The sequence below is a fragment of the Cygnus atratus genome, chromosome 1 (assembly GCF_013377495.2).
Source record: "Cygnus atratus isolate AKBS03 ecotype Queensland, Australia chromosome 1, CAtr_DNAZoo_HiC_assembly, whole genome shotgun sequence".
NCBI classification, from domain to species: Eukaryota; Metazoa; Chordata; class Aves; order Anseriformes; family Anatidae; genus Cygnus; species Cygnus atratus.
In genome coordinates, this window is record NC_066362.1 from 98,945,333 (window position 1) to 98,972,962 (window position 27,630).

The window sequence follows — 27,630 nt, forward strand, 5'->3', positions numbered from 1 at the left end:
AGCTGCACAACAAATGGCTTTATCAAATAATGCTGGATTAACACAGACTTGACTAGTTATGAGGCTCCTGAAAATATTTTACAAAGGAAGAAGAGAAACCCAAGCCACTTCAAGTTCGTCTTTAGTTTTAGGTAAACACATCGTAATTGAAATCTGTAGCATTTTTTTTCCTATCTCTCGTTCGGATGTTCTCAATTCTTTCTTTACATCCAAGTACTACTGAGGGTGGCGATTATCCTGGGACAATCAGACATCAGACTTGATTGTTGTAAAATCAACAATCAATATTTGCACAGCTCTAAATGTTGCATTCTTACCGTTTACTTGTAAGTAAGCATTACTATAGGCACTGGTGCTTAAAAGTTAGTAAGGTGGATGGAAATACAGTGTGTATATAAATACAAAATGTACCCATATACATACGTTTAGGCAAATAAACAGTGATGCTATGAATGGGCTCTTCAGGGATGCCAGTAAGATCTGTTTTCTTTTTCTTAAATATATAAACAACACATCAGACTAGAAGTCAGTCTATCAGTCTTCATACAGCTGAACTGCAATCGTGACCTAGAATATGGCTTATATTGTGGGCAGGTCGGTTTGAGGACTGCTTGGAAGAATCTGAAGCAGATGTGTTTGCAATGGAAAGCAAAGGCGACATTGCTGAACCATCTGGAGGAAGAGCTGTGGCTATTTCTGGAAACAAAGACGTCAAGTTAAAATTGGATAAGTGTGACGTATTGGTCATGTGCATTGGCGGCATATCCGGAAGCAAAGGAAAACTCGGCTGAGCAAAACCAACAGGCCGGGGAGGGGACAAAATGGATCCAAATCGATTGTTCAAACCTCCGCTACTTGGCTTTTCTGTGCTTGGATTAGGAAACATTTGATTGGGAAAGTAAGGGATAGAAATGTCATTGGAAAGAGTGGGATGGGCGGGAGAGTATGGCGGGTAGAAGGATGGCAGCGTATTTTGAGGATCGACTGGGATTAGGGCTGGTGTTCGAGTGGCACTAGGCTGAGTAACTGGTGGGATGAAAGATGCATTGGCATTTATTGGTGGATTCATGCCACCCTCTGGAATAAAAGGGAAGCCAAAGTTCTGAGAGAGCGTGTGTTGGTCAGGGGCTGCGTTATCATTAGACACCTGAGGGCCATCAGACATAAAGCGGACAATGCTTCCTCTTTTTTCTATCGCAGACTGCTGGCGCCCGAGGATCATACTGCCACTGGTAGACAGGGGAAGATGGGGAAGACTAGGGTCAAAGACATTTCCATGTCTTTGATTTCCAGATCGGTTCCTTTCAGGCTGACGTATTTTAGAGCCTCCATTATCTTGCAGAGGATGCCTCGATCGTTGAGTAACTGAAGAATTTGGCTGGCGAACGGATGGTTGCCCTTGTTCACCATTTCCATGAGAAACGGCAGGGTGAGGGTGAGTGGGCCTCACGACTCCATGCATGTTGCTAGAAACAGGCGTATTCATGTGACTCTTTGTTCCATGACTCTCGGTCATCCTCATGGGATTGGACTTCTGTACAGAAATGTTTGGGCTTGTATTTCGACCCTGAATATCTCCCGAGGAAGAAGAACTTGAGAAAGGAATATTTAAAGAACTGTTCCTTGTGTTAATTGAACCAATAGACATGTCACAGCTTTCCCTATTCTGACCATCACCATCTCTTCGGATGTGGACGCTCTCTCGCGCTGGGGGGCAGTTGTACTCGATCGTGGAGGACGCACCACACTGCGTATTCCTTTGATGCTCTGGAAGTGTTCTTTGGCTTCCACTAACTTGCTCTCCAAGGTGAGGGGCAAGTAAACTCTGCATAAAACTTTGGTGGCATGTATTTTCATTTTCCCTTGATGGAAGGGTATTTCCTGTTGGAATACCCTGTACTGGCTGGTAAGGCAATCTCTTCTGTCTTTCTATGGACGGCGCAGTATTTTGACCAATTCGGAAAGCTTGCGACTGCATGCCCCTGAGGGATGACACAGAATTACCAATTTCACTGTTCCTTGAGGCTTGTACATCAAAATTGCCTGTTGGTTGTTGATTGGGTCCTGCTGGCTTAAATGTCTGACAATCAGAAAGCCGTTGCACATCTGAGCCAACCGTATGGTCAACAGATATACGGCCCTGCATATTATGAATGACCAACCCTTTATTTCTAGAAACATCTAGATAGCTTCTCATTTCAAGCTGGTCAGAAACTCTAGGGCCTTGAAGAGATATTCCTATTCTCTGTTCTGAATTAGAGGGTGTCTTCCCGATGAGTGCTTCAGCAGAGTAGCTGGAGACTCTGTTTCTCTCCTGCCTATGAGGAGTGCAAGTCATATCTGATGGTCTGGTTACAATACTTGCCTGGGACACCATTTGCTGCTCTAAGCCCCTCGAGGTCATAAGCCTCTGCATCTGATTATGCCCTGACACATGTTCAGAAGCTGAACCTTGCTGTCTGCTGCTAACATCTGGTTGCTGTTGATGCATAATTTCCTGGTTTATATGGCTCTGAGGGTGGTTATGGTGGTTTCTGCTTGTTGCGGGATTTTCACAGTTCTTTTCAGGCTGGGAAGCTCCAAAGTGCTGCTGCATCTGCTGCTGCATTTGCTGGTGGTGAGGATGAGGCTGACCACCTTTTTGTCGTGTCTGATCACTTCCATGGTGTTTCTGCTGTAGAGAAAGTTGTGTGGCTTGGCTTCCCTGGATAAGATTTCGTTTCTTTTGCATTTGCACCTCCTGCTGTATTGCTCGCTGCTGGTGGACACCGTGGGGTTGAGAGTGGACTGAGTTTTCCCCATGAGTGACATGGTGCTGCAGCTGATACAAGTGGTGCCTTTCTCTTAACTGTCCAGCCTGCTGTTGTTTTAAGTATGGATGATTACTGTGAAGATGAGATATGCCTTGAGAAGGACCGTGCTGAATCGGCTGCAAGTGCTGCCCTGCTTGACCTTGCTGTTCTGAAATTGATGTTTGAGAGCTGCACTGAACTTCAGTTTGTCTCAAAGCTGGTGTTACAAAGTTGCTGTTTGATGGGAATAACCTATTAAGGCCATCCGTGTGCCCTTGATTGCTCACTGATGGCACTGAATTTGATGAATTAGGAGGAATCTGACTGACTAGCATCTGCGTTTGATCAGCAATGCTCTCTGGTGTTCGGTTCATCAGTGCCATGCCTTCGAGCCTTATAGGTGCTGTCTGGCACTGCTTTTGCCTCTTTGCTGTAGAGAGCAGAAGGTCATCTTGAACAGCCCGCTTGGCAGAGTCTTTGCGACCTTCATGGCCTTGCTGCTTTAAGTGTGATTCCTGCAGCTGGGGAGCCTGCATGGTGTTTGCCCTAATAGCATTCAGTTGCTCCTGAGCATATTCATTCATCATAGCTGGTCCCGGAGACTGGTTGACATATGAACTAGATGGAAGGGAGAGACTCACCGTTGCAGGAACACTTGGTGGCTCTGAAGGCTGGGATAAACTTGAGCAACTCACAAGGGGATGGACAATGCGACTCTGGTGTATTAGATTATTCACACTTAAACTGGTTATGCTTGGTGACTGGGAGGCTGAAATCTGCAAAGAAGTGTCTGAGGTTTCCACACCTCCTACAGAACAGCTTGGTTTTTCAACTTGTCTATCAACATTTGTTTGCACTGTATCCTGAGCACTGAATTTGTTTGATGCTGCTTCTAATGGCCCTGCATTGCTTTCTTTCGCTGGTAAAGGTTTAAAAGTCGGTTGTTCTCTCTCCAAAGATGCAACCTCAGTTGACTTAGAGATGGCATCCCTCATATTAACTTGTATTCCTCCTCCACCTTTCTCGAGGTTTTCTTGATCAAAAATAGCTCTTGCTGCAAGAGCTACAATGTCAGGTTGTTCTGAAAATGTGCAGCTGTTACATGTACTGGTTGATGTGCTGCTTGTAACATCTTCTCTGGTGGTATCTGGCAACATCGACGCCACTGAGAAACCTCGACTGCTACCAGAACTGGTTGACATTGGGGAGTCTGCCTGCCTGCTGGCAATTAGGGAAGCACTAACTACTTCCTGATCAGAAATGCAGGTGTGATGCTGGGAGAGAGAATCTCCCTCTGAGTTCATTAACAAAAGTTCCTGCTTCTCAGGCAAATCAACGTTTGATTCTGCTGATTTAGAGTTTTCCATGGGAAAATTAGAATGCTCCCCCTGAACCGTAAAAGAAGAGTTTTTTTCCTCAGCTGTTCTTTCTTTTGTGAGATCAGACAGCATTTTGGTTAGACCCTGCCCCTCTAACAAGTCCGCATCTTGCATGATAATTGAAGAATCCTGTGCAACATTGCAGGACTCCGAAATTGCTCCTGCTTTGGAAGTATGATCTGCTGTGCTGCTCTGTGCTGCTGTCATCCCAGCAACCTGAGAATTTGTCATATGTGCTTCAGTACGAGAAGTCGTTAAGGTGCCAGGGGGTTCACAGGGTGCAGAAGACTCTGACAAGGCAGAGGCAGTAGGTGGATTGCTCTGAGACCGACGCGCCTGCGGGTGAGGAGCAGCATCTTTGGCAGCTGGCGGGTCCAGCACCAATGGTTCGGACACTGTGGGCTGCAGGGGCGAGGAAGCCGGCAGCTCTGCCGAGGGCAGCTCTGGCACAGGGCGGGATCCTGCTGCCTGCTCAGAGCACTCAGACTCTTTGGAATGACAGTCAGAAATGCTCGTGCCACTTGGTGCTGCCACACCACTCGCCTGTGACGTAGCCAAAGCTTGCGATGCTGCCGGAATGTTTTCAGGCAGCCCCTCACCGTTTGCATGCTTTGCCACAGTTTCCACAGGAGCACAATCTACCTTCCCCGCATCTTTGCAAGGAATTGCTGGACAGGAAACTTTACTGTTGACTGCTAGGTGTTTTTTAGTACTTGGCTTTTTGTTTGTCCTTTTTGATTTTGTATTAGATGGCAAACCAGCAGCAGCTTTTTTGGGGGAAGTATTTATTGAATTAGATGCACTAGTTAATACTGAACCCTCTGCAGATATTGCAGATGCCACCGAAGTTGGTAATGACACACAGTTAACTGTGGCGATCTGGCTATGGACAGTTGTGGGATTGGCAGGGTGGCTGAGAGACAAGTGTAAGCAGCTTTGTCCAGCCATTTGTGATATGCTTTGATTGAGGTTAGCTAAAGCACCAAATGTATTGAGGGCAACGTTGGTATTTGGATCTTCGCTGGTGGTGGGTTGAATAATTTGCATAGGGGCTTGATTTGCAGCTCCGGATGAAGACATCACAGGCTGCAATGCAAAAAGCTGCCCATTTAATGAGATAGTTTGAGGATGCTGTTGATTTGACATTGTAACTGAAAATGTTTGTGTAGAGCTAGAAGACGGCAAAGAGGATGGTCTTGGTAATATATGAACAAGGTGTTTCCCTCCAAAAGTCTGTGGAAGAGGGGAATTTTGTACAGAGTTGCTAGAGTTTGCGATTGCAGTAGGCCCATTCATGGGAACTCTTACAGAAGCAGAAGGCTGGGCAGAGAGGAGAGGAAGAGGATTCTGACTAGCAGCTTGTATAATTACAATTTGTTGACTGACATTTTGGCTAGGAACTTCTGCTCTCACGACTGGAGGGCATGGAGTGGTGTTTGGAGGCTGGAGAATTATGACATTCTGGTTGGCTGGTGCTCCTGTTACAGCCGACACAACTGGCTGAGCCATTTGAATTACCTGCATAGCTGAATTTAATGAAAGGATATTTCCTGCAGCCTGAGTTTTAACCTGTGGCTGGCTGATTAATGGCTGCATAGGTAAGGACGGACATGAGGGCAAGGTAACTACAATTTGTTCAGCTGCCTGCACATCTCCAGGCAGAGAAGTATTTAGACTAATGCTTGTAGTCAAAGGCCTGCTGTGAGCAGGAGATACAGTACCAGCGCCATTAACTGGCTCATTTAGTAGCGCAGTCATCATACTGGATGGTGTTTGGCTTAGTGGCTGAACAGTATTTCCTGCTAGCTGCAAAGTTGTCCACGTGGTCTGTGTGTTTCCAGCTGAAGGCATCCGTGTAAGGCTACTCATGTTTTTCAAGTCTGAAGCGCCAACACCTGTAGAGCCTGAAAAAGACCAGCAGTTCTCTAGGGGACTGGCAGGCAGAGTGCTTATTGCCGTTACAGCCTTAATTCCTTCTGCTGCAGAAGTCACAGGCATTCCAGCACTACTTACCAAGTCTGTACTTTTGAGGACATTTACAGAGGAAAAGCTATCTGTACTAGACAGTCTCACAGATGGCACGCAAACTGTGTCACTGTTTGAAATTACACAGCCTTCTTGAAATTCATTCCTAGAATTGGGTGTTTTTGAACAGGTTGCATTCACCTGTTGAACTTGAGAGGCTTCCGTGGAGGCACTGGAAGGAAGGCTGATTCCCTGCAGGACTGTTTTCTTCATTAATTTCGGGCACCCCTCATCATTTTTACTTTTGGAGAGATTTTGATCATTCTGTGATGTATTACTTAGAGAACGCTGTAGTTCCTGTTCTGTTCCAGATTGAGAAGTGCTCTGTGAGCTGGCAGTAGCAAGCACACCTTGCTCATTCTCTAGGGTGGAAAGCTCAAGAACATTCCCTGCTGGGACTGGCTGAGTGGGTGCCAGTGGAGAAACCGTATTCTGAGACCGTGGCTTGTTTTCTGCAGGGTAAATACCAGAAATCGTCACAGGAGTAACTAAGTTGCAAGTTCTCTGAACTGGCACAACATTGGCTGTTTGTTTTTGTAAATTATGACTAACGTTAAACGTTATTCCCTGGACAGATGCTCCCTGGTTATTTCCATTGGGTTGACTCCCATTTGAATAGACGATGATGTTCTTTTGAACCTGATCACCAGGAATAACAACCGAAACCTTTGCATTTTTGAGATTCCCCTTCCAGTGGATTGTAGGATCATCATACAGGCAAATATCATTTGCTTTCAGTAGTTCGATATATCTCCCGTTTTCCTTCTGAAGTTCATCCAATTGTTTCCGGAGTTTTTTTATCTCTTCAGCTACAAAACAGTGAGAGCAATCCATTACTTCAGCACCTGTGCAAATACCAGGTAATACTACCACGTGATTTGGAGAGTAAGTTCTATGCAATATTGAAATACATTACTAACAATGTATGGATTATAATAATAACTTCAAATGGTTAAAATAATGTAAATTAAGAGTATCCTGATAAACCCTTCTACTGAGCAGGAAACTAATGAAACCCACAGACTACTCCACTACCAATAGTTAAATATGTTAATTAGTTAAAAAACAAAACAAAAAAACACAAACACTAATCATTTAATTACCAAATGAAAAACAAACATGGTGATCTATCTTGTTTTTTTTTCCTGATCCTTTGCAGGCACTAAAATTAGTTTTATTGAATCGGTAATCTCATGACTTTCCAGGACACTAAGTTTCATTATATATGAAAATGATATGCAAAACTAAATACAATGCACTTATGTAAAGCCACAAAAAACAACACTTGGAGACAGCTCACCTATCTAGGAAAATCAACTAGGCTTGTCAAATGCAATTACATCAACAAGATGAACTATTTAATAGAATTCTATTCTATGTGGAGAAATAAAAACTACAAACCACAACATTAGCTCTGAGATTATTTCTGTCATATCTCCGTCACTGTATTTTTATGCATCTGTTAAATAAGAATTTATATGATGTATTATATTTTTATAAAGTAGATTGTTACTACCTTCAAAGTATTTGAAAGGAGAAAAAAAGAATATGCATGAAGGAAACCCCATTTTTCCAACAAAAAAAATCTGTCAGAAATTGTTCTGCGCGTTACAGTAGAATACATCGGGATGGAATCTGCTAGATGATCCTGCATTATCTGTGAGCTCTTTACATCACAATATGATTTCTTTATATCTCATAGCTATGTACAAGAATATGCACTTGGGCTTTTCTTCACGTCTTGTTTTGGAAAGAAGTGACAGAAATTCTAAAGCCTCCAGTGAAATCTATTTACCCTGTTCGTTGTTCCCTCCATTTAACAGAAGTTCATCATTCTGTCTTTTCATTTCTGTTATATACTTAAAGGCTTGGTCCAGGATCATGTTCTTGCTCTTTAAAGGAAAAACAAAGAAAAAATTAGGAGAAACCTCATCATTATTGGATCTACCAATAATAGATCTTGCATTTGTTCCAACAGTCTTCATTTTTAAAAAACCTGAATGATTCTCTGAATGTAGTTTTTTTGTTCTTTGTTTTTTAAAAGATGAACCAGAAATTTCATGGGTGATACTGACCTTAAAATGCTGTGAGTTTTTAAAGAACTGAATGTTTCATGATGGAGCTGAAACTTTTCTGATGCCAAAACCTAAATACTAAGCCACAGAATCCAAGCATCAAGCATCATTCTTGTTCACTAATAAACATATACACCACTCGAAATTTCCAGGACACTGCTTCGTATATATTTTATTAGGAAAGAAGCAATCACGGAACAATTATCTAGGGAAGCGTTTGCATAATTTTGAAACTAATATACTGGATAATATGGGATGAATAAACATACCATAACCCTTCCACCATCTTCTTTTTGTAAGATAATGTTTATTCTGCCTGCTAAACTTCTCATTCATTTCTCATTTTCCTTCTTGTTCTGCTGTTCTGTAGTAATAGTCTCTGCTGTAGATTGTTCTGTCTGGAAAAAGATGCTTCTGTGCGTCAGCCTTTGTCATTTTGTCTTTCCATCTCTCACAGGGACACTGTCTTACCTCACTATTAGCATTCGACTTTCAGAATTGCTTTCATCTCATTATATCGAAGACTACAGAAATAAACGTACATGCAATTCAATTTACATCTTAGGACATTAAGCAATCACCAGCAAAGGGCAGAGGAGCGATTGGAGAATGACCTGAAAAATGATTTTGCTTAACCCATAGCTTTCACTAGTTGAGCATTGTAAAGACTGCATTAAACAGTAAAAAAACAACTTGACAAACAGGAGATGCACAATCCAACCAGCAACCCACTGGCCAGATCCAACCTACTTCTGTCCATCCTGCCACCCTTTCATCAGAGGAGAGAGTGAACAGGTATTTGGTCAACACAGGAAAGGCAGCAGCTGGGACAGTTTTTTTTTTTATCTTCTGTTGTTAGTAATGTTCAGGCGCCCTTAATGAGAACTTTGGGAAGCCGTGGATCAGACAGAAAGGCAGACATCGGCAAGATGACTAGATGGCTATGGGCAAATGAGTCTGTCCTATGCCTTCTCAAAAATACCGCAAATGTGAATCAAAGAGAAAGTTGGTCAGTCACATGTCCAACTCATTCCTTCAACAGTTATGTGCAACACCTTCAGATATGAAGCTCAAAATCTGTACAATTGCATTAATGTGGCCCTGTACTTCTAAAAAGGAATTCTATTACATATATCTTTTTTAAATACTGCTAAGACCTAGTAAGATTTCAAGCATGTTAATTCAGACAGTTTTGTGTTCTTTGTAAGACAAATAGCAAAATAAGTATTTATACTTCTATGGACAAGGAAACACACAAGCATTTTACAGGAAACTTCTATGTACCTCTGAATGAACACTTACCTGCTTGAGTGCTGGAGAGCAGGGAATGAGTTCTCCAATTCTGTTTATCCCAGCATTAATCTTCTTCTTTCGATGCCTCTCCACTAAGTAAAGATAATACACACTTTGTCATCTAGTTGGACAAGTCAACAGCAGGACAACTAATACCCATAAGGGCTCGTAAATACATTACTTCCTGAGCTATTGGGACCCTTAATAATATGATAGTGTAAAAAAAATCCTCTAAAGTAAAGCTCAGTTATTGAATTAGCACTCAATGACACTAAAAGCTGTAACGTAAGAATCAGTATCTTTAAAAGGTGAGGATGTTCAGGACCCCTTTGTGGAAAAAGCAGAGCTATTGCAACTCATAATTCAGGTTTTGATAATGCTTTTTAGCTGTTTTCTATGAAACCCTTTTCACAAGGCAGACAGAGTAACTTTATACATACAGAAAACAAATGAAACAAGATTATTTAAAGAATCAGTTTAGGAACGAAATCTGGGTCTCTTAAATCCTAATGTGAAGTTTAGCACCAAAAGAGAAATAATTTCTTTTTTATCAGATTTGAATGTTAAATTCATATTGACGGAGCAGCCAACACAGAATCTAGCTCTAGCTCTAGGAACTATCAGTTACTCATTTTTATGTTCAAAGCTATAACTGTTGTGCAAGTTCTAATTATAATTGGGACTAAATATTTAATGAACAATATTTCTGGTGAATTACCTATTTAGAGAAGGTCAAAAAATGTTTAAATTACAGTCCTCTAGTAACGTGATTTATCTCTTCATGAGGCCTAAACACTTGCAAAAAGGGTACACGCTACATATCTAGTACCTCTGGGCATTTTTTTCAGAGATATTAATCTCTGTTTTCCTCCATAGTAAGCTTCTTTCCAATATAGTTCAGTCTTATGTAAGTTTTTGTTGTTGTTTTTTCTTTTTGAGATTTTTATGTTTTCTCTGCAAGCTCTTTTTACACAAGAGCCTGAATAAAGTTCTGTCATAGCTCTGTCAAGATTTGAATCAATGTGTCATTCACTGTGCCTTATGTTTTGTACAGCAGGGCTGTTTTGATGGCATATAGAAACCCATAGTAACCCAAAGGTTAATGTACATTTTCTACAAGTGAAACAATGCTTTACTTTGTACTCCTTTACAAAGGATATATTGATTTAAGCAGTTTTATTTCAGCAGTCTGTCACTTCAATTTACATTTTTCAAATTACTGAAGTGTTTTTTTTTTCATTATTATTATTTCAGGACAGACTGAAAGGTGTTCACAGAGACAGGCCCAGATACACTAAATGCTATTCTAATACAGCAAGATAAAGCATCTTCTGCAAGAAATTTATGATGTAAAACAAAGACAAAGTCTGAAGGAGAAAAAAAAAAAAAGCATTGCCCCAAGTCTCCATTTAGATAGGAACTGAAGCATGCGGGAATCTGTTATATACACCTCATTTAAAGTATATCCACAAGGTGTCCTCTCTGCTCTGAGGGCTGTCACTTGCCAAGCTTAAGGCAGGGGCAATGTTTGAAAATCATTCCACTTCTTCCCAGTGTTAGACATTTCCTCCCATGTTAGACATTCTAATATGTCTACAGCAAAAGGCCACCCTCCTTTAGAACAAATGAATGACAGACTCCTCAAAGAAATAAAAACCGATCAAATCAGTTACTCTGAACTAAAGCTGCATTTCATACTATTATTTAAAGACAAGGCAGACATTTGCATTCAGCATTTAAAGAAATCCTATAGCCTATCTTCTAAAGCAATTTAACAGCTCTGAAGAGTTAAGCCTGTAACTTTTACATAATATTATCCAATTAAACCACATACGAATTTAAAAGCTCATTAATGGATGCCAGTTTCACCAGTATTCTTAGTGGTCAGTCATACAAGAGCAGCTATATAAACATTAAAACCCACGATCCTTGGGAATTAATTTTTGTATCTCTTACTGTTACTTATACATACAGATATCACAGTGGTTGTGAAGTGCTATTCCTTTGTTTTGATAGTATTATCCACTCTACTCAGATTGTCCAGATATTAATGACTAAGCAAGCTACAGGGTTGGAGGGAGCTGGTCCCCACATCTTGCAGAATTCAGCCCAGAAGATGAAGACTTTGGAAAGCTATCAGCAAGCAAAACAGGAACTGAGAATTAGAATGAGTTTGGCAATCTTAAAAGTAGGCTTGATAAGATTATTTCCTAATACTTCTTAATCCTTAAGAAATTGGCCGCACCCTGGGTACAGCTCTACAAGCTTTATGTTCCACAGCTTTCACATGGAAACTGCTCAGTGTTTTTTCCATTTGAGTTTGTAAAGACCGCACATTTGAATTGTTTGATGGAGAACCAGATTCACAGTCTAGCATTTCTTATCTATATAGATAAACCTGTCAGACTCTTCCAAAGCCTTTCTGCTGATACCTATCAAATAACACTGAAGCTAAAATCTGACAGAGACAAAAGACTGCATGCTGTGTGAGGGATGTAAGTCCTACAACACACAGATGGTATTCACACAGAATTACTGGTGGGTGCCCAAGGGACAGGCTGTAGGAGTATTTCTAATCCATGTAACCTCTAAAGCACTTGGATGAGATACCTCTCTCTGATTTGCTTAAGTGTTTACCTCTGTTTTAAAAGAGGTGATAATTATTTGTGAGTGAATGCCTGTGCATTTATTTTCCTTTATAACTGAACAGAGATTGTTCACTTTTTAGTTTAATAGCAATGGTAAGATTGGCTACATGGTCACACTTTCACACTTGGACATGTTGTGTGGAAAACAGCAACCTAGAGACCAATCAAGAGGCCCTTGTGCATAGGTATTCTAAGCAGGACCACAGAAAGATGCTTTTGCTAGGGTGGCTTTTTTTTTTTTTTTAAATGTAATAAACTCCTATGAAGCAACCTTCTCCATGCAAAATAAGTTTTAATAGTTCAAAGAATATGTGCTTATTTCTAGATCAAAAACCAAAAATTGTGTTCCTACCTGCATTATGTGTCTCCCGGTTTTTCTTTCTGTTAAGCATAAAGGGAAAACAGTGATATGAAACAGAAGGAAAAAAATCTGCATACAAACAAATTTCTCTTATTTTTTTATTTTAATTACAGTTAAAAATACTAAATACTGTATTCTGCTCTGAACAAGAACACGGCAGAAATTACACTCAAAAGGATTGGTATTAGACATTGGTACTAAACAGTTTCTAACAAAAATATCATTAGTGTTCAGACTTAAATCAATTTCAGCAAAACAAAGCATAGTGTAATACTCAATTTGGTTATTGTTACATATTTACAGGACAGAGCAGGATTTTTATGTTTTTGTTCAGCAAGAACTATTACACTATCCAATGTTCAATAAAGCCAATTATTAAAAAAACACTACTTTTGAGCAACAGGAATGCTAATTGTTTGTTTGAAATATTGCTTTTACATTCACAGAATCAATGCAACAGGAGAAAATATTACCACACAAATTGATTCTTTCAGATCTGTTACCTTCAAACGTCATACCTTCTAGTATCAAAGGTTTCCTTTGTGTGAGAAGCCTGAATTACCATTCTTCTGCAACTTTTCCTCTTTACTGCCTCAAAATTCTGTCTATGCTTTTGGGGTGTGATGGTTGTCTTTATTTTCATATGTTCATCTGGGATTTCTGGACCAACAGCTACCAGCATGATCACTGTGCAAAGCCTCAAATTGCTTTGCCGGAAATCAGTAAATCCTAAATATGTACTCTCCATATATAAATCAAATGCTGCTTATTCATGCACTAAGGCAAATACTTTCAGGAAATCTACTAAAGCAAAGCACATGTCTTATGGAAAAAGAAATGTTTCATTAAAAAAAAATTCAAAAGTATTTCTGTCCAGCAGCGCCCTCTTAGTCTAGTTGCAAAAAGCAGAATAGCATTTTCTGCTCTCCACTCACTGTTAAAGCATAGTCCAGACATAACAAGGAATCTGAAGTGAGAAGGCAAGATGTATGTGGATGACACGTGTGATTATTATCAGCCACGTACCCTTTTGTGCTTTGAGTTGGCATTTATTTATGGTAACTCACCAAAAGCAGTGTGTAACTCAGACAACCTTTACAAGATAGTGCTGTTACTGCAGATGGCCATATCTGGAGACATTTGCTAAGAAATCATGCCTAAAGATGAACATCTTAAAGTCAAATAAATGCCACTGAAGCCTGCACATCTGTTCTACAGCTATTCAAGAAGAGATGAATCTTCTGTTCATTGAAAATATGCACCACCAGAACTAAAATGCAAGCAGGAGATCATTGGTTTCTTAATTTACAATAAAATACAATTTTCCCACTTATATACAAAACAATCATCTGTCATTCTTATCATAAATCATATCCTACAAGGCCAGCTAGCATAAAATGGATGCTGTAACTAGGGAATGAAGGACTACCCTGCCACATAAAGTGTTAGATCAATAACCTACTACACAGGAATGAAGACTTGGAAAGGTTGTAATGAATTTTGAGTCCCTCTGTTACAAATTTTGGTTATAGACTTGCTATTCAACCTGCGGGTGTGTTTTGACTTCCACCAGAGATTTGAGAAGACTTAGATTTCACTGCGATTTGAGATAGAGATAAAAACTCCTCCATCAAAATGAGCATAGTGTTCCCCCAACATCTGCAAGGAGTCTCTGCAATAATACAGGCTGCAGTCTAACCTAGGTGGTGATGCAGTCTTACATGCATCTGGCTGGTTTGTGTGATAAAGAAACTCCTTTGCCTTGGTGGCCAAGGTAGACACACCTGACAAATAACTCACCGTAGACAAGGGAAGAGAGAGAGGCAGGTTTGTAGCCATAGTTCCAAGACTTTTGGATCAATCCTGGTCAACCCTCAGAGCTTCTCATTAGTACCCTTATTACCCCTTAGAACCTTTTAGCTAGAAATTTTGTCACTGCAATATGACCACAGGCTACAGAACTACAAAAATCATTTTTCCACAGAAACTCACCGATGTTGCTTCTTAGTAGGTGTCTCATTCTCTGTCATCTCTGGCATGGTTTCAGAGAAGAGAGCCTGAAGAAAATTGTGGAAGGAATTAACAATAACTGCACTCTACAGAATTCTTAGGACACATTTGTTACACCATTTTGCCTTTGACCACAAGAATAGGGCCACACTACACAGTACGCAGAAGTCTATCACCTTGCTTTAGAGGGGCTAGTCATGTGAGCACTGAAAATGAAGTACATTACCTATAAGAGTGCTATAAGAACCACTGCTCTCTATGAAGAACTGGTTTCTGTTTCCTCAGTTAATTTAAACTAAAAAAAAAAAAAACAAAAACAAAAAAAAAACTATAATCCCAACTACTTAAAGAAAGCAAAAAGGAAAATTAGAATATATGATTGTTGGATTTTTTGTTTGCTTCTTTGAACGGGAGGAGGTACAGCTGAACTCGTCTTTTTCATCAGCACTTCCTAGCTGAATATGCTTTCAATTCTCAGTTCTAAATAAAGTTTGAATGCTAAGCAAAATACAAACTACAATGAGGACATTAATTATGTGACTGTTTAATAGCACTCTAATGAAATGACCTCATAATGCAGAAAGTTACAAAACTTGCTTGTTACTGAGTTAATGTACAGTTTAGAACAGACCAAACCGACACCCTACATTCATGTTTTCAGATACATAAAATTCAGTTAAAAATAAAGTTATGAAATAAAGTTATATGTGATGACCTAGTATGTTGCACCTGTCCTCAGCCTGAACACATAAGTAGTCTGTATTAAGACAACAAAAACATGACAAAAAGAGAACAGAATATAAGGTTAAATGAGTGACGATCGAACGCATTTCTACTAGAGCAAGGAGCTTTGTAGACCAAGTAACATGAAGTATACTGTAGATTACACCAGGGGATTTTTTATTTATTTATTTATTTTTGACAAGACAGAGGTCTGTATTTAGTTTCATGCTCCTGCTCATTCTCTCACCAACCAACCTGTTCTTGCAACATTTCCCATGGGCCCTCACACTCCTGGTCGCTTCACCTCTCCTTGGCTCCTCCTGGAAAGCCTATCACCTTCTTTTACTAAGCTTTGTATCTTTAGGGTATTTTGTTTGTCTGCTGGCTTGTTTTTACTGTAAGGAAGTGCGGGTAGGTTTTAATACAACTTTCAACACTAAGCTGTTCTTCAGTAAACTGAGACTACCATTACTGACACTGGCATTTAAAAGATGAGGAAAAAAAATCCCTATGAACTAGGAAGCCAGCCACCTATAGAGCTCCCAGAACACTGAAGCACACAATTCGGAAGGGAGTATGCATGCACATGTGTGTAAAGTTAACAGAAATATTCCCTATTGGGCCAGAGCAGAACTTGGGTTTGCTCTCCAGTCTTGACACCCTTAAAAGTTTGCTTGAATGTAACACTCTCATTCAGTAAGCCTTAATTGATTAACATTGCAGCTGATGCCATTTACCACACTGTCTCTTATTAAAGCACTGTATCTATTCTTAGGAAGACAGAGGAAAAGTTGGCAAACAATGAAATAAAACAAACAGGCAGTATTCTGCAGATAGATCCAGCTCGGGAAACACAAAGTGCGTGAAGTTTTCAAGAACCTAAGTCCACCTGACACAAGAGCATGCACACCAACACAAAGTCAGACACAACGCTGTGCAAGATGAGTTACAGCACTACACCACTCCGCTGGGCATTATGTACAGCCTATCTGAGGCATAACTCACCCAAAGGGAGCACAGCACTACCTACTTCTATTTCTTGACAGGCTTCGCTTTCTCCATTCTCACCAGCCATGCTCTGCCTGAGGTGTGAGAAATACTGAGTTAATGTAGTCTCTTATTGTGGGAAAGTCCTTCAAGTTACTGAAAATTCAAAACTCTGAAGGCCAGAAAACCCAGCTCCACACTCAAGACATTTATAACCTCTCCCCTGAGGTGGTGGTCAGCAGTCCTTACACATATCCTAGCTGCATTCATCGCACCAGGCAGGTGGGGCCACACTGAATGATGAAGGGATTAACTGGGAGAGTTTAGCAGATGTCCAATCCCGATTATAAAAGTAAATCTGGTCAGACCCCAGGCATCTTTTACACTGCTGGCCACCAGAGAGATGCTCACATACACATTGCAGGATTGAGGTCTGCACACCTCATTTCAGTGTTTGATGTTTCAGTTGTATAAAAGCAGCACAGCAATATCTATTGTCATTGAGGCCATCAGAAAAGGCATGAGAAGCAGACTCATTGGCTGGCAATGCTACACTCTTGTCTATCCATCTTTAAGACAGCACCTTGTGTACCAGGTGAACTTGCTGTGCAAGAGGGCACAGGGAACATTCAATTTAGCATATGTAGTTGGGTAAATATGTGGGCAACAGAGTGTGTGGACATAGTTTTGGTACTGAAAAACTCACAAACAAACTTTATGTTTAAAAGATGGAAGATGTTGATTGCATCCTGTGATAGTCATACACCTTGTTTCTTGACTTTTCTGCAGCTATCCGTAAGGGTAGAGTTGGCATCTGTTATTGGACATTACTAGACCATGTCAAGTACACTAGAAGTGAGAACAGAAAGATGAACTATGTCTCCATTTTGGTGAATTTACCATTTTTAAAAGACTAAGTATTTACCAAATAGCTCTGGTTTTTTTTTGGTTTGTTTTTTTGGAAATGTATACAATTTCAGAACCAAAGGAATACTTCTGAAGTACTGTGTATTTAATGTAGAAAGCATTAATATGAATTTAGATGGCCAGTTACTATGCGAGATAAAGCACAGATGTGTCAGAGCTAATGGGTATAAAAACAACCAACCCTCTCCCAAACCAGACACATCTGCTCTGACTCCACCTGCTTCTCCCTACACACAGTCCAGATCATATCCACATTCCCATCTTCTCTCCATGCTCCTACACTAAAGCTGCTTCTGTCTGCATTCCCTCAGCTCAATTCTTACTCCTAATACCAGGTTCCCCATTTACTAAAGGCAAGATCTATGTATTTTTCCACTGGCCTTATTCCTTCCTCCTTAGCAGATGCCTTAAATGATTCGGCAATACATTACATATTTGGGAAGAAAGGCAAGGTCTTATGGGAAGTTTGTGTTGAAATTTATTAATAAAGCTTGTAAACATTTTTAGATCCTGAGAAAATTGAGAGTTCTTATAACAAAGTGTCAAAAGACGTCCTATCTCCCTGTTTCATCCTCCTCTGTCCATTTTTTTTTAATTTTTTATTTATTTTTAATGAGGGTCAACAACCTTCTTCTAAGCAGTGCCATTCCCTGCATATTTCCAGCCAGATGCCACCACATTGAGTGTATTAGCCTCACAAAATATCAAATATAAATAACTAGTAAGATTGCATTTCGTATGGTTCAATTCTGCTGGGAGGCATAGTTCATTTCCTATAGAAGGAACAGGGCACAGGAGTGCTTTGAGTGTTATTCTAACTTCATTTTACTGTGGGATTACTTCAAGCCAGAAGCTTATTGAGATTCACACAATTCAAACAATGTTTCCCCCAAAGTTTCAAAGCAGTTTTATAGGAGTGATAAGAACAAACAAAGCTGTACGCACTACCTAATTAACCTATTAGTTTATTTCATGTTCCAATTTGCTCCTTGAAAAGAAGTGGTTAGATGTATTAAACAGCACTTATATACAACCCTGGGGCATCTATTTCAAGACTGTATGAAAAGAAAGATGGGAAACTGAAGATTTTTTTCTTATTCTTATCCTATAACGACAAAACCCTTTGCATTTTATTTGATAAACCCCAAAACAGAGCTGGCAACAGTAGGTAGGTGGTATTCTAAAGAGTTGTTGAAAACACAGACTCTGAAAATTAAAAATTAAAATATAGCTGCCGAGGCAGAGACTTTTGTGGGCTGCTGTATAATGTTTATCCTACCTCCTTTTCTTCCTAGCAGCTGCCACCACACCAGAGCTTGAACAATGGTTTCTCTTTACTTATTCCATGTCAAGTAATACTTCCAGGAGAGATTCATTTTCTGATTCACCACAGCAGAAGACGAGTATTTGCTTTATAAGCTCAGGAGCAAATATATTTTAAGTTCACTCATGCAACATGCTCACTTGACTCAGCTGAATATCTTTTGCAGAAATAATGTACCAAATTATAAATTCTTTAGACAGATCAAGGAGATGCAATTGGCCATTTATGGCTGTTTACTCCCAAGCTTTATGTAGTTTATAGCTCTTACAACGTCAACTTGAAATACTGGTTTTAGTTTAAATGCAATGCCATCCCCAGAAATGAAAAGATACTTCGTCTTCTGGAGATTTAAGTTTAATGCACTTTAATCGGTGCTACAGTCTTGCAGCTCTTAGGAGTTTCATACTTCAGGTCATGATTTATGGCCAAGATCAGTTCCAAGGCATAGGTATCTACTACACAAATGCTAATTTTTTCCAGCAAGACAGTGTCCTCTTCATTCAAGTGACTATTTTTCCAGTCTTCCATGCATGTTTTACGACAAGGCTAGCTTCAAGCAGGGACTTAATTCAAGCTTTTAATCACAAGCAAGGTGCCCTTGAGATAAAAAGCCACGACTTACTGCCTTTTCTTTATTCTCCCCTCGAGACGCTTCTATGCTCATTTTACATTCTCAGTTGCAGAAAATTTAACTTGAAACTTTATCTTTGTGATTGTTACCTACCTACCAACTACTTTTGCGACTAAAAGTAGCCTTTTAAGACCACTGTCCAGGAAACCAGCAGGAAAAACAGTCCTATTCAAGAGGAAAAATACCCTTGGTATCTTTTAGTTTGGTTTCTGAAGAACCCAAGGTTTTGTTGTTACTGCACTGTGTCTATTCACCTGCATGCTCATGGCAGCCAGGCCCACTGACTGACCTAAAAGAAATCCAAGACATTAAATTGCCAGTTGTTTACCAAAAAACTTGAGACTGCGCAGAGAAGAACAGGTGAGGTCGGTGCTGACACTGACGGTGACCAGATGGATCCTGCCCAACTCTGCGACCAGCTTACTCTACAGCACCTACGTGCTGGCTGGCCAGGGTGGGTCAGGTAGGTCTAGGAGGGTGTATGGGGGATTAAAGGGCAGGCGAGAGTTATCTCAGCTTCTCACAGAACACACGTTCCCAATCCAAAACAGCTGATAATTTCCTTGGGCAAGTGGGCTGCTCCAAGAGCTTCTGCAAAAGTTACTATCAGCAAACCAATGCCAACAAACTACAGCTTGTTATACAATCCACTTCATTCTCTTAACTTGTCTGGAAACAACAGATGGGGGAAAAAAAATTCACTGCTTTTAGAGAATTTTTTCTTTACCTCTTTTGTTTGTACTATCTAACCTCAAAGACATTGGTATTTTCCCTCCTACTAACTTAAAGCAATTAAGTTTCGGTAAGGATGTTATATAAGGTCAAGTAAGAGAACTAGAAAGAGTCTTTTTTCTCTTCCACTATAACTGCATTGCAGGAAGAAGCTGGCTTATCATTCAAGCAACGTTCTCTCACACCTACAGTCATTTTGGTTTATATTTACAAATTCCATAATATTAAAGCCATAATTGCTTGTGACCATTTCCTAACACGTCGTTTCAAGAGAGCATTGCTGTAGCGCCATTCATCTGCAAAATCCTGACCAGATCTGCTTAAGAAACTTCTGAAGATCCACCTGTCCTGTTTATTCTTCTTGCTCTGCCATTGCTGCCCCTCCAGCTCTCCTAGATTACAACCTCATTCACTTAAACCTTGTGGGAGACAGAGAGGAGTTACCGCTTCACTGAATCAAATCTATTACCTGCTCTGCTGTTCTGAAAGCTGTTTGGAGAGGCACCTCTGGACCTTAGCATCCAGAAGCGAACTGCTGCCACCTTCACTCATTGTGTGGATGATCGTGGTACTACAGACAGACTGAGGTGGCATGAAATGCAAGCAAAGGAAAATGCCTACACAAACTGTCTCCTGTGACCAGGATGAACTGTTATATGGAAGCAGGCACTCGGGGAGCAAAGAGTGATAAGCGCACAAGTAGCACACAAGTTAAAATCACTAAGACCAGAGCTGTCACCCTAAAGAGGGTCTCCAGCTATTTTAGATCAAAATAAAGGGACCAGAACTCTTATTGGGAAATCGGAAAAAAAAAAAAAACACACATGCAAATCCTCATGATACCATGCTCATTGGATATTTCATTAAGATTCAAAAGTCACCCCATACCAATTTCATGAAAGAAGTGAGAAAAAAATGAGGCATTTCTTTAAGCTGCAAGACACTGCTCATTTCCCTGGTTTTCAATGTCCAGTGATCCACTGGGCACTTCAAGACATCAGATTAATTTCAAAGTGAAGACATAGATAATTACATCATGCTTGAAAAAGGCATCAAAGACCTTTTTTTGAGGGGGAAGGCTAAGTGGATGCAGTGGCGTGCAGACAACTTCCTTCTGTGACAGGCCATCATTCCCTGTGTGGGCTAGGTTACCTGTAGCAGAGGACAAAAGCAGCCTGTACCGTGTCTGTGAGTGCACTTCCACTCTGGTGCAATAGCATCTACCAGGGAGCCAAACCTTTCTAGCAGGATGTTACCTAAAGAACAAGTCATTTATTTTTCCTGAAAAAGCTGTAACATGCAAGTCTTCCTGGTCTCTGATTAGCGGAAGCTAGATGATTATTTGTAATTGAGGAAGCCCCCCACTGGAAAGCTGTATCCAAAACATTAAAGACTAACTGAACAAATGAGAAGCTACAGATACAGCCAACGGCTAATCTGATTCTGCTTTCTGATATGTCCTCGCCACCAAATGAAATCTCTATTCAAAGACCAGTACTTTGTTACAGGGCTCGATAATCGATTTAAAATCAAAACAGAAACATTTATTTTCACTACCGCACCCAGGATACTACTCTTCACTTAATTTTTTGGTTTAAACCTGACCTGTTGTGCCACTACAAATGATCCTCACAAAGCCTGTTTATGAGGTCTTGAGAAGGTATCAGGTTAGCTGTAAGACCGTCCTCTTGTAGCCATGCCAGATGCACAGGCACTCGCTAAAACTACTTACTGCTCTCTCAAAGTCCCTAACCAATAAGCAGTGCAAAATATCCTAGAACTGAAATGTGCAGGGCATCCACAGCGTTTATGCAAACTTTTTTTTATTCATCTTTTTAGATAAGTAATTAAGTACAAAGGATTACACAATAAAGTTTTTGAATGTTTTAAAGGTTAGGGGTTAAGAAACATGACACAAACCAAGAACTCATCACGTGTTCATGCTACGGGAAGCAGTACTGTGTAGGTCTTCACTACAAAGCTCCTTTAAAACATGCAGAAGAGATCCATCCTGAGATTTGGTTACAAACATTGGCCTCCCAGCATGAAAGCTTTCCCTATGAATCTTAACGGGGCTAAACACAAAAATGGATGAGGTAGAAGGTACCATGAAACAGTACGTAGCTTTATCACACAAGCTAATCTAACTTACCCCCCAACACCACCTTTAAGACATGTAATTTCTGAGTACCTTGATTTTAAAAGAAATAGTTAATGAAACTTCAACTTTCAGAACCCTGCAAAACAGCAACTGTGTGAAAGTGCTTCCAAAGCACCTGTTCAGAGCGTACTGCCATGTCCTTCAGAAAAGGTCAGCACAGGATTCCAGAAATGGTACTTTCACTACCATCAGCTGTAACAAGCTTTAAAATCAACCACCACCACCACAAACCCGACAAAAACGAGCAAAAACCCCACAACCTTGCAATATCCTTTTCATTCCAGGCTCCTAACAAAAGGTTTTAGCAGCCGGAAGAGAGCCACTTCTCCCCTTTGCTCTTCAAAGTTTTTTTCTAGATAAAAGGGGTCCAACAGGCAATTTCTTCAGTTCCAAGAATAAGGAACTCACCTTGTGGTCTGGATGTTTGACAGATAGTTTTGTGTACTACTGGCAGGGATAAAGTTGCAAACTATCTCAGTTAGATGTAACGGAGAGGTCGGAATTAAAGATACCTGAGACCAGGTGACTAGGACAGACACACTGTCTTAACAGCCACATTTAAAAAGAAATTTAAAATCAAGATCAGTATATGTTAGACACCAGAAAAACAGAACAACTAGATGCAAATCCATAGGAAACCTGGATTCATTAATTTGTCGACTTTAGGAACTAGTTATTTATTAGCTTGGGAGAATAAATGTACATGAGCTATCCAGAGGTAAGTAGTTCTGTGAACACCAGAAAAATCACACAGGACTATTACAGAAATTCACCACCAGTAATGGAGAAGAAGCTAAAAGCAGACTTCCAAGTTATTACTTTGTGGAAGTTTGAAAGAAATGGGTAATGGCAAGGGACAGGAACAACAGACAGACTAATATCATGATCCTTAAAGTTTTACTTCATTAGAAAATCCTTCTCTAAAATGAAAATGCTTGACTTCCATCTTCTTTTTTTTCTATAATTGTCTGAAATTATCTCCCAGTTGCCACCTGAGACTACCTTGGCAAGAATATCTTAAAGTGCGACTAGAAGGGAGAGATCCCCATTGTGTTCCTGAGCAAGGGATAGCCCAAATGCATTAGTTTTTCCAAGCTAAGAAACAAGGTTCTCCCATCCCTGCCCTGCCAAAATAAAACAGAAAAACAAACAAACAAACAGAAACAAAAAACAAACAGAAAAAATAAAGCCACAAAATGAGTAAGAGGGAGTGGAAAGCCTCTTGAAACAATTTACAGGCGGGACTCTTTATACCTTGCCAAACACAGCAAGCATAAAATATACACTACTGCTTCAGACAAAAGCAATCCTTAACAATCCAAATCGTCAGGTGTTGGAACTGACCATCACCCTTGGTCTCAGACTTAAAAACCGAACAGACAAACCTCAAAGCCTTCAGCTCTCTCCTACTTCCACTTAAACGAAGGAAAGAACTATTGGAAGTTTCCCGTTCCAATCACAGGCACAAGCTAAGCCCCCTCCAGCAGGAGAATTTTTGAACTTGAGCCATGGAGAGGAAGACACGGGAAGATACATTTTATTATTGTAGTAAATGAGGAAGAAGAGTTGTAGTACTGAGGAAAAGGCAGTTTGAAGACAACCTAAGACTAGCGTTCAATTTCTAGCTAACTTCACTGGTGTAGGAAAGCAGGGCAGGGTCCAACTGCACCAAAGGGTGAAGGTCGGCATGAATTTAATGTCCCATAAGCCAACCACTCGTTACAGACTATAGACGCAGGCAGGCATCCCAAACACTTTCAGATCCTAAGATCTGAGAAACATGCACCTAGACTTATAAGTTACTAGATCCAAGCTCTAATCTCTCCAGCCTCACTAGAGAGGGGCCCCAAAAAACTCATTTTGGTTCAAGAGTACCAGCACAATCGGTGTGCTTTTAGATGGAATCGATCTCATTTTATGGTACTCCTCTTAACCAATTAACCTGACAGAAGTACCAGCACAGGTAACTGGGCGAGAAAGGCACTTGTTAACATGGAGCACAGAACATCTTTAACAGCCCGCTACTTTCTTCTCATCTGAAGCACAATGGCACACGGCTTGGCTGATGTAAAAGATTGCTATCGCACGTCATGGCTGCGAAGTAACTCATTCATCTTAGAAGAGTGATGCCACAGCTCTCCATACAGGAAACAAACTTTGTTTGCACAAGATTTGTCAATCCTGTGCATGCAGCAGAATCACTTTTGTGCTTACTCAGAGCATGACAACAGCGCTACACTTGTCAAGTCACAACAAAGCACACTTTGGATACATGAAGTGCACATGTAAAAGCTGGAATTGTATTTTAACCGTGGAGTTACATTACCATTATATAAGCGTGGCACTGCACAGGGTTGCTTCATCAGGGAGCTATGATCTTTACAAGCTTTACTGCATTGTGAAAAAAGGGAAGCCCTACCGCTCAGTGGTTCAATCCAAGATGTTTTCACTCGACTTTTCAGAACCACATTATGATCAATACCCTTCAGAATAGGAAAATATGTTCCTGAGGGACTTGACTTGGAGTCACAAATATAACAGAGATAAAGAATGCTAGCACAGGAAATAAGTTATAAAGGGACTCCAAATACTAGGAGCGAGTAGTCCTTAAAGCTGAAGACAAGCATAACGTGTCTTCAGAGGCCCAAAAACTGTAACTCAACCTGTTCTTAAACTCTTAGTGATATTAATGTTGTCAGATGCTGCACATACACACAGAGTTTATATACCCACTTTCCTAAAAACATCTGGTTTGTACACACAGCTAGGCACGCATCTCCAACGGCATTTTGGTATTCATGGACAATGTTCAGTATTATGTTACTTAACAGAAAACAGAGTCAGCTGAAACGTTGTGCTGTGACACTCATTCACTACCCTTCAAAGTGGCATAGGTTTCACAATAAGTATATATATACACACACACACGTGTAATAATATATATATTTAAAAGTTAAGATGTAAACAGCCGTGATTCATGGAGGATCTCTTCACATCAAACACTACTTATACTTCCCCCCAGGCATGTGTCATTTACAAAGTTAATTTTAAGACCATCCTGGATCTAAACGGTTATTGTAATAACACAAGCACTCATACAAAAATTAAACAATTGACTTGTCCTTGCCAAATTCAGCATGACCCCACCCATGTCCTCCATGAGTATTTAACTTCTACCCTGTTTAGAATCCAAATTCAATCCATACATTACATTAACTCACGCCAAAACTGAAGATGACTATGTATAACATCACACACTTCGCGCCAACCCGCTTTGCGAAGTAAACGTGCTTGCGAATAGAGCTCAACTCCAAGTCACCCTGCTGACTAATTTGTCAGACTTCAATACCTGGAAGCCTGAGGTGTTGTTTGTTTTCTTAGTATGTTGAAATCATAACAAACAAACAACACACAGAAGTAGCTCTTTAATTCCTCCCCTTAAAGAAGCTGGAAGCACCCTCTACATTGACCCAAGAAGAGAAAGGGGAAAGGCCGGAGCAGCTCGGTCCGTGGTGTCAGCAGAACACTGCCGCTTAATTTTTGCCGCCTTCTTCACGTGTTGTCTTCAGAATCGCAGCCTAAGGCTAACGCTTGGCTACAACAGTCGAGCCCGTGATGCACACAGCAGGCACGTGCCAGACACACACCACAACGCCACACACCGGACAGACACTTCAGTCCATCCCCGCTCAGCTCTTGGGAACACTTACTGCTTTGAAAGCCAGGAACCAAAGGAGTAAAGCCCCCAGCACACACCCACAACCTAATTCTCTCCTTGCAGCTGTCAGACTCCTCCAGGCTCCAGCACCAGTTTTCTCTCCACTCTTAAAATCCTTCCAGGTGTTGATAACCTTATTCTGAAAGGCAGTAAGTAATATCCAAGTACTACATGGGTTGTATCTATTCTCATGGTGCTTCACACACTTGATATGTTATTTTGAACATACCCGCCTTAAAGTCACGCTTGGAACACAAACAGTTTCTAAGTTTAGTTCCAGTTAAGTGATGAACGTATTTCCAGTTGTCAAACCTACTTCACTCCAAAAAGTACTTATCATTATTTTAGCACGATCATTATTATACCAGTAATTGAAAGTCAGAATTAAACTTCTAAATCTTTATAATAATACTAAGGACCATTTCTCCATATTTATTCCTTCTTGCTTGTTTGATTATTGCACACGTGTGACAAGTAACACCCTCCGGTTTGTTAAAGTGCCGTATAACGTAATCAACGTAAGCAACATTGCTCCAATGCACTGGATATGGAGGAGAAAAAGAAACTAAAGTCATGTTTCCAAACCAAGCTTTTACATCACCCACTCCTGACTGCTTAATGTGCAATCGTTATGTTATCTTTGCTTAATGTTTTTAATAATCGCATCTGCATGCGATGTAATAGAAAGCTAAGCTATTACGCGAAAAGTAAAAATAAAGACATGCAGTTTTCTAGGTACTTACGGCCAATGACCCAACGTATCCTTCTGCCTTACCCCGGTCTCCGTAAGGCCTCTGCTACTGCCAAATCCGACTGAAATCAGCCAGAATTTTTAATTCTGACATGGCTCGGGGTGTGCCCACAAGCCTCCTTCCCTCAGGAGCCCCAGCCGAAGGTACACCCGAGGGGGAGAGCCAGTCTCCAAGGGCCGTGCCGTGAATAAGCCCCGGACACAACCGGGCCCCGGTCGTGTTCCCCCCTCACGGACAAAGGGGCCCTGTGGGGGGGGGGGGAGAGAGAGACCCGCCGTCACCATGGCAACAGGCCGAAGCCCGGCGCGCGCCCTCCAACCGTCGCCTCCCTCAGGGCAACGGTCCGGGAGGGCATAACGGCGACCCTCTTCCCTTCCCTTCCCTTCCCTTCCCCTCCCCTCCCCTCCCTTCCCCTTCCCCTCACCGGCGGGCTGGGCGGGCTGGGCGGCGGCGCCCCCACGGCGGGCACCATCCTCCGTGCGGGCACCCCGCGCTGCCGCCGCTGCCTCCCCTCCGCTCCGTTCCCCTGCCGCGCACCCGAGCCTGCTGCCCGCACGCGCGGCCCGCCGCAGCCAATCCGGCGGCGCGGGTCGAGCCGCCGCGGCCAATCAAAGAGCGGTGGGCGGGGGAAGGCGTCGCTCGCTGGAAGTGGGAGAGGCGGAGGCGGCGCGGGGCCAATCGGCGGGCGGAGGGGTCGAAGCTGGCGGCGCGAGCCGTCAACAAGTTAAGGTGGCCGAAACAGGAACTGCCGCAGATCGGCACCCCGGCCGGCCAATGAGAGAGCGGGGGAGGGCGGAAGCTCTTAAAGGGGAAGCAGCTGCCGGGAGGCCCCGCCCCGGCGGGCGGCCGTTACCGGCCCCACAGGGCCCTGAGGTGGGGCTCGAGACCACAGCTGGCTCCGAGCGCTTCCACAACCGGTGAGCTGGCAAAGTTAAAATAAAATAAAATTTTGATTTCTTCTCCCATTTAAAATGTTTTGTTCACAGAATACCTATGGGACAGAGATAAAGAAATAAATAAAAGTAAATAAATAAAAAATAAAAGTTGTTTCTGTCATTAAACGCTGGCCTCTGCCTCCTTACCCTTCCCCAC

The 27,630-nt window shown here is 41.3% G+C and overlaps 1 protein-coding gene across 1 annotated transcript; it reads right to left on the reverse strand.

Moving 5' to 3' along the window:
- Positions 1 to 512: 512 nt before the first annotated feature.
- Positions 513 to 27,082, reverse strand: USF3 (upstream transcription factor family member 3). The gene is made up of 6 exons (XM_035540639.1): positions 26,963 to 27,082; positions 14,566 to 14,630; positions 12,565 to 12,593; positions 9,574 to 9,656; positions 7,992 to 8,088; positions 513 to 7,005 (listed from the first exon to the last, which is right to left on the reverse strand). The coding sequence occupies exons 1-6, from the start codon at positions 27,008 to 27,010 to the stop codon at positions 542 to 544; spliced, it is 6,786 nt and encodes a 2,261-aa protein (XP_035396532.1). The 5' UTR covers positions 27,011 to 27,082; the 3' UTR covers positions 513 to 541.
- Between the last annotated feature and the right edge of the window lie 548 nt (positions 27,083 to 27,630).

What these genes read in the sequence shown, in the direction of transcription:
- USF3 (XM_035540639.1), bottom strand. Translation starts at nt 27,010, where the DNA reads ATGGTGCCCGCCGTGGGGGCGCCGCCGCCCAGCCCGCCCAGCCCGCCG. An exon ending in CCAGCCCGCCCAGCCCGCCG is followed by an intron (nt 14,631 to 26,962) that starts GTGAGGGGAAGG and finishes AATTTTCTTCAG; the next exon opens with GCTCTCTTCTCTGAAACCAT. An exon ending in CCTACTAAGAAGCAACATCG is followed by an intron (nt 12,594 to 14,565) that starts GTGAGTTTCTGT and finishes TATGCTTAACAG; the next exon opens with AAAGAAAAACCGGGAGACAC.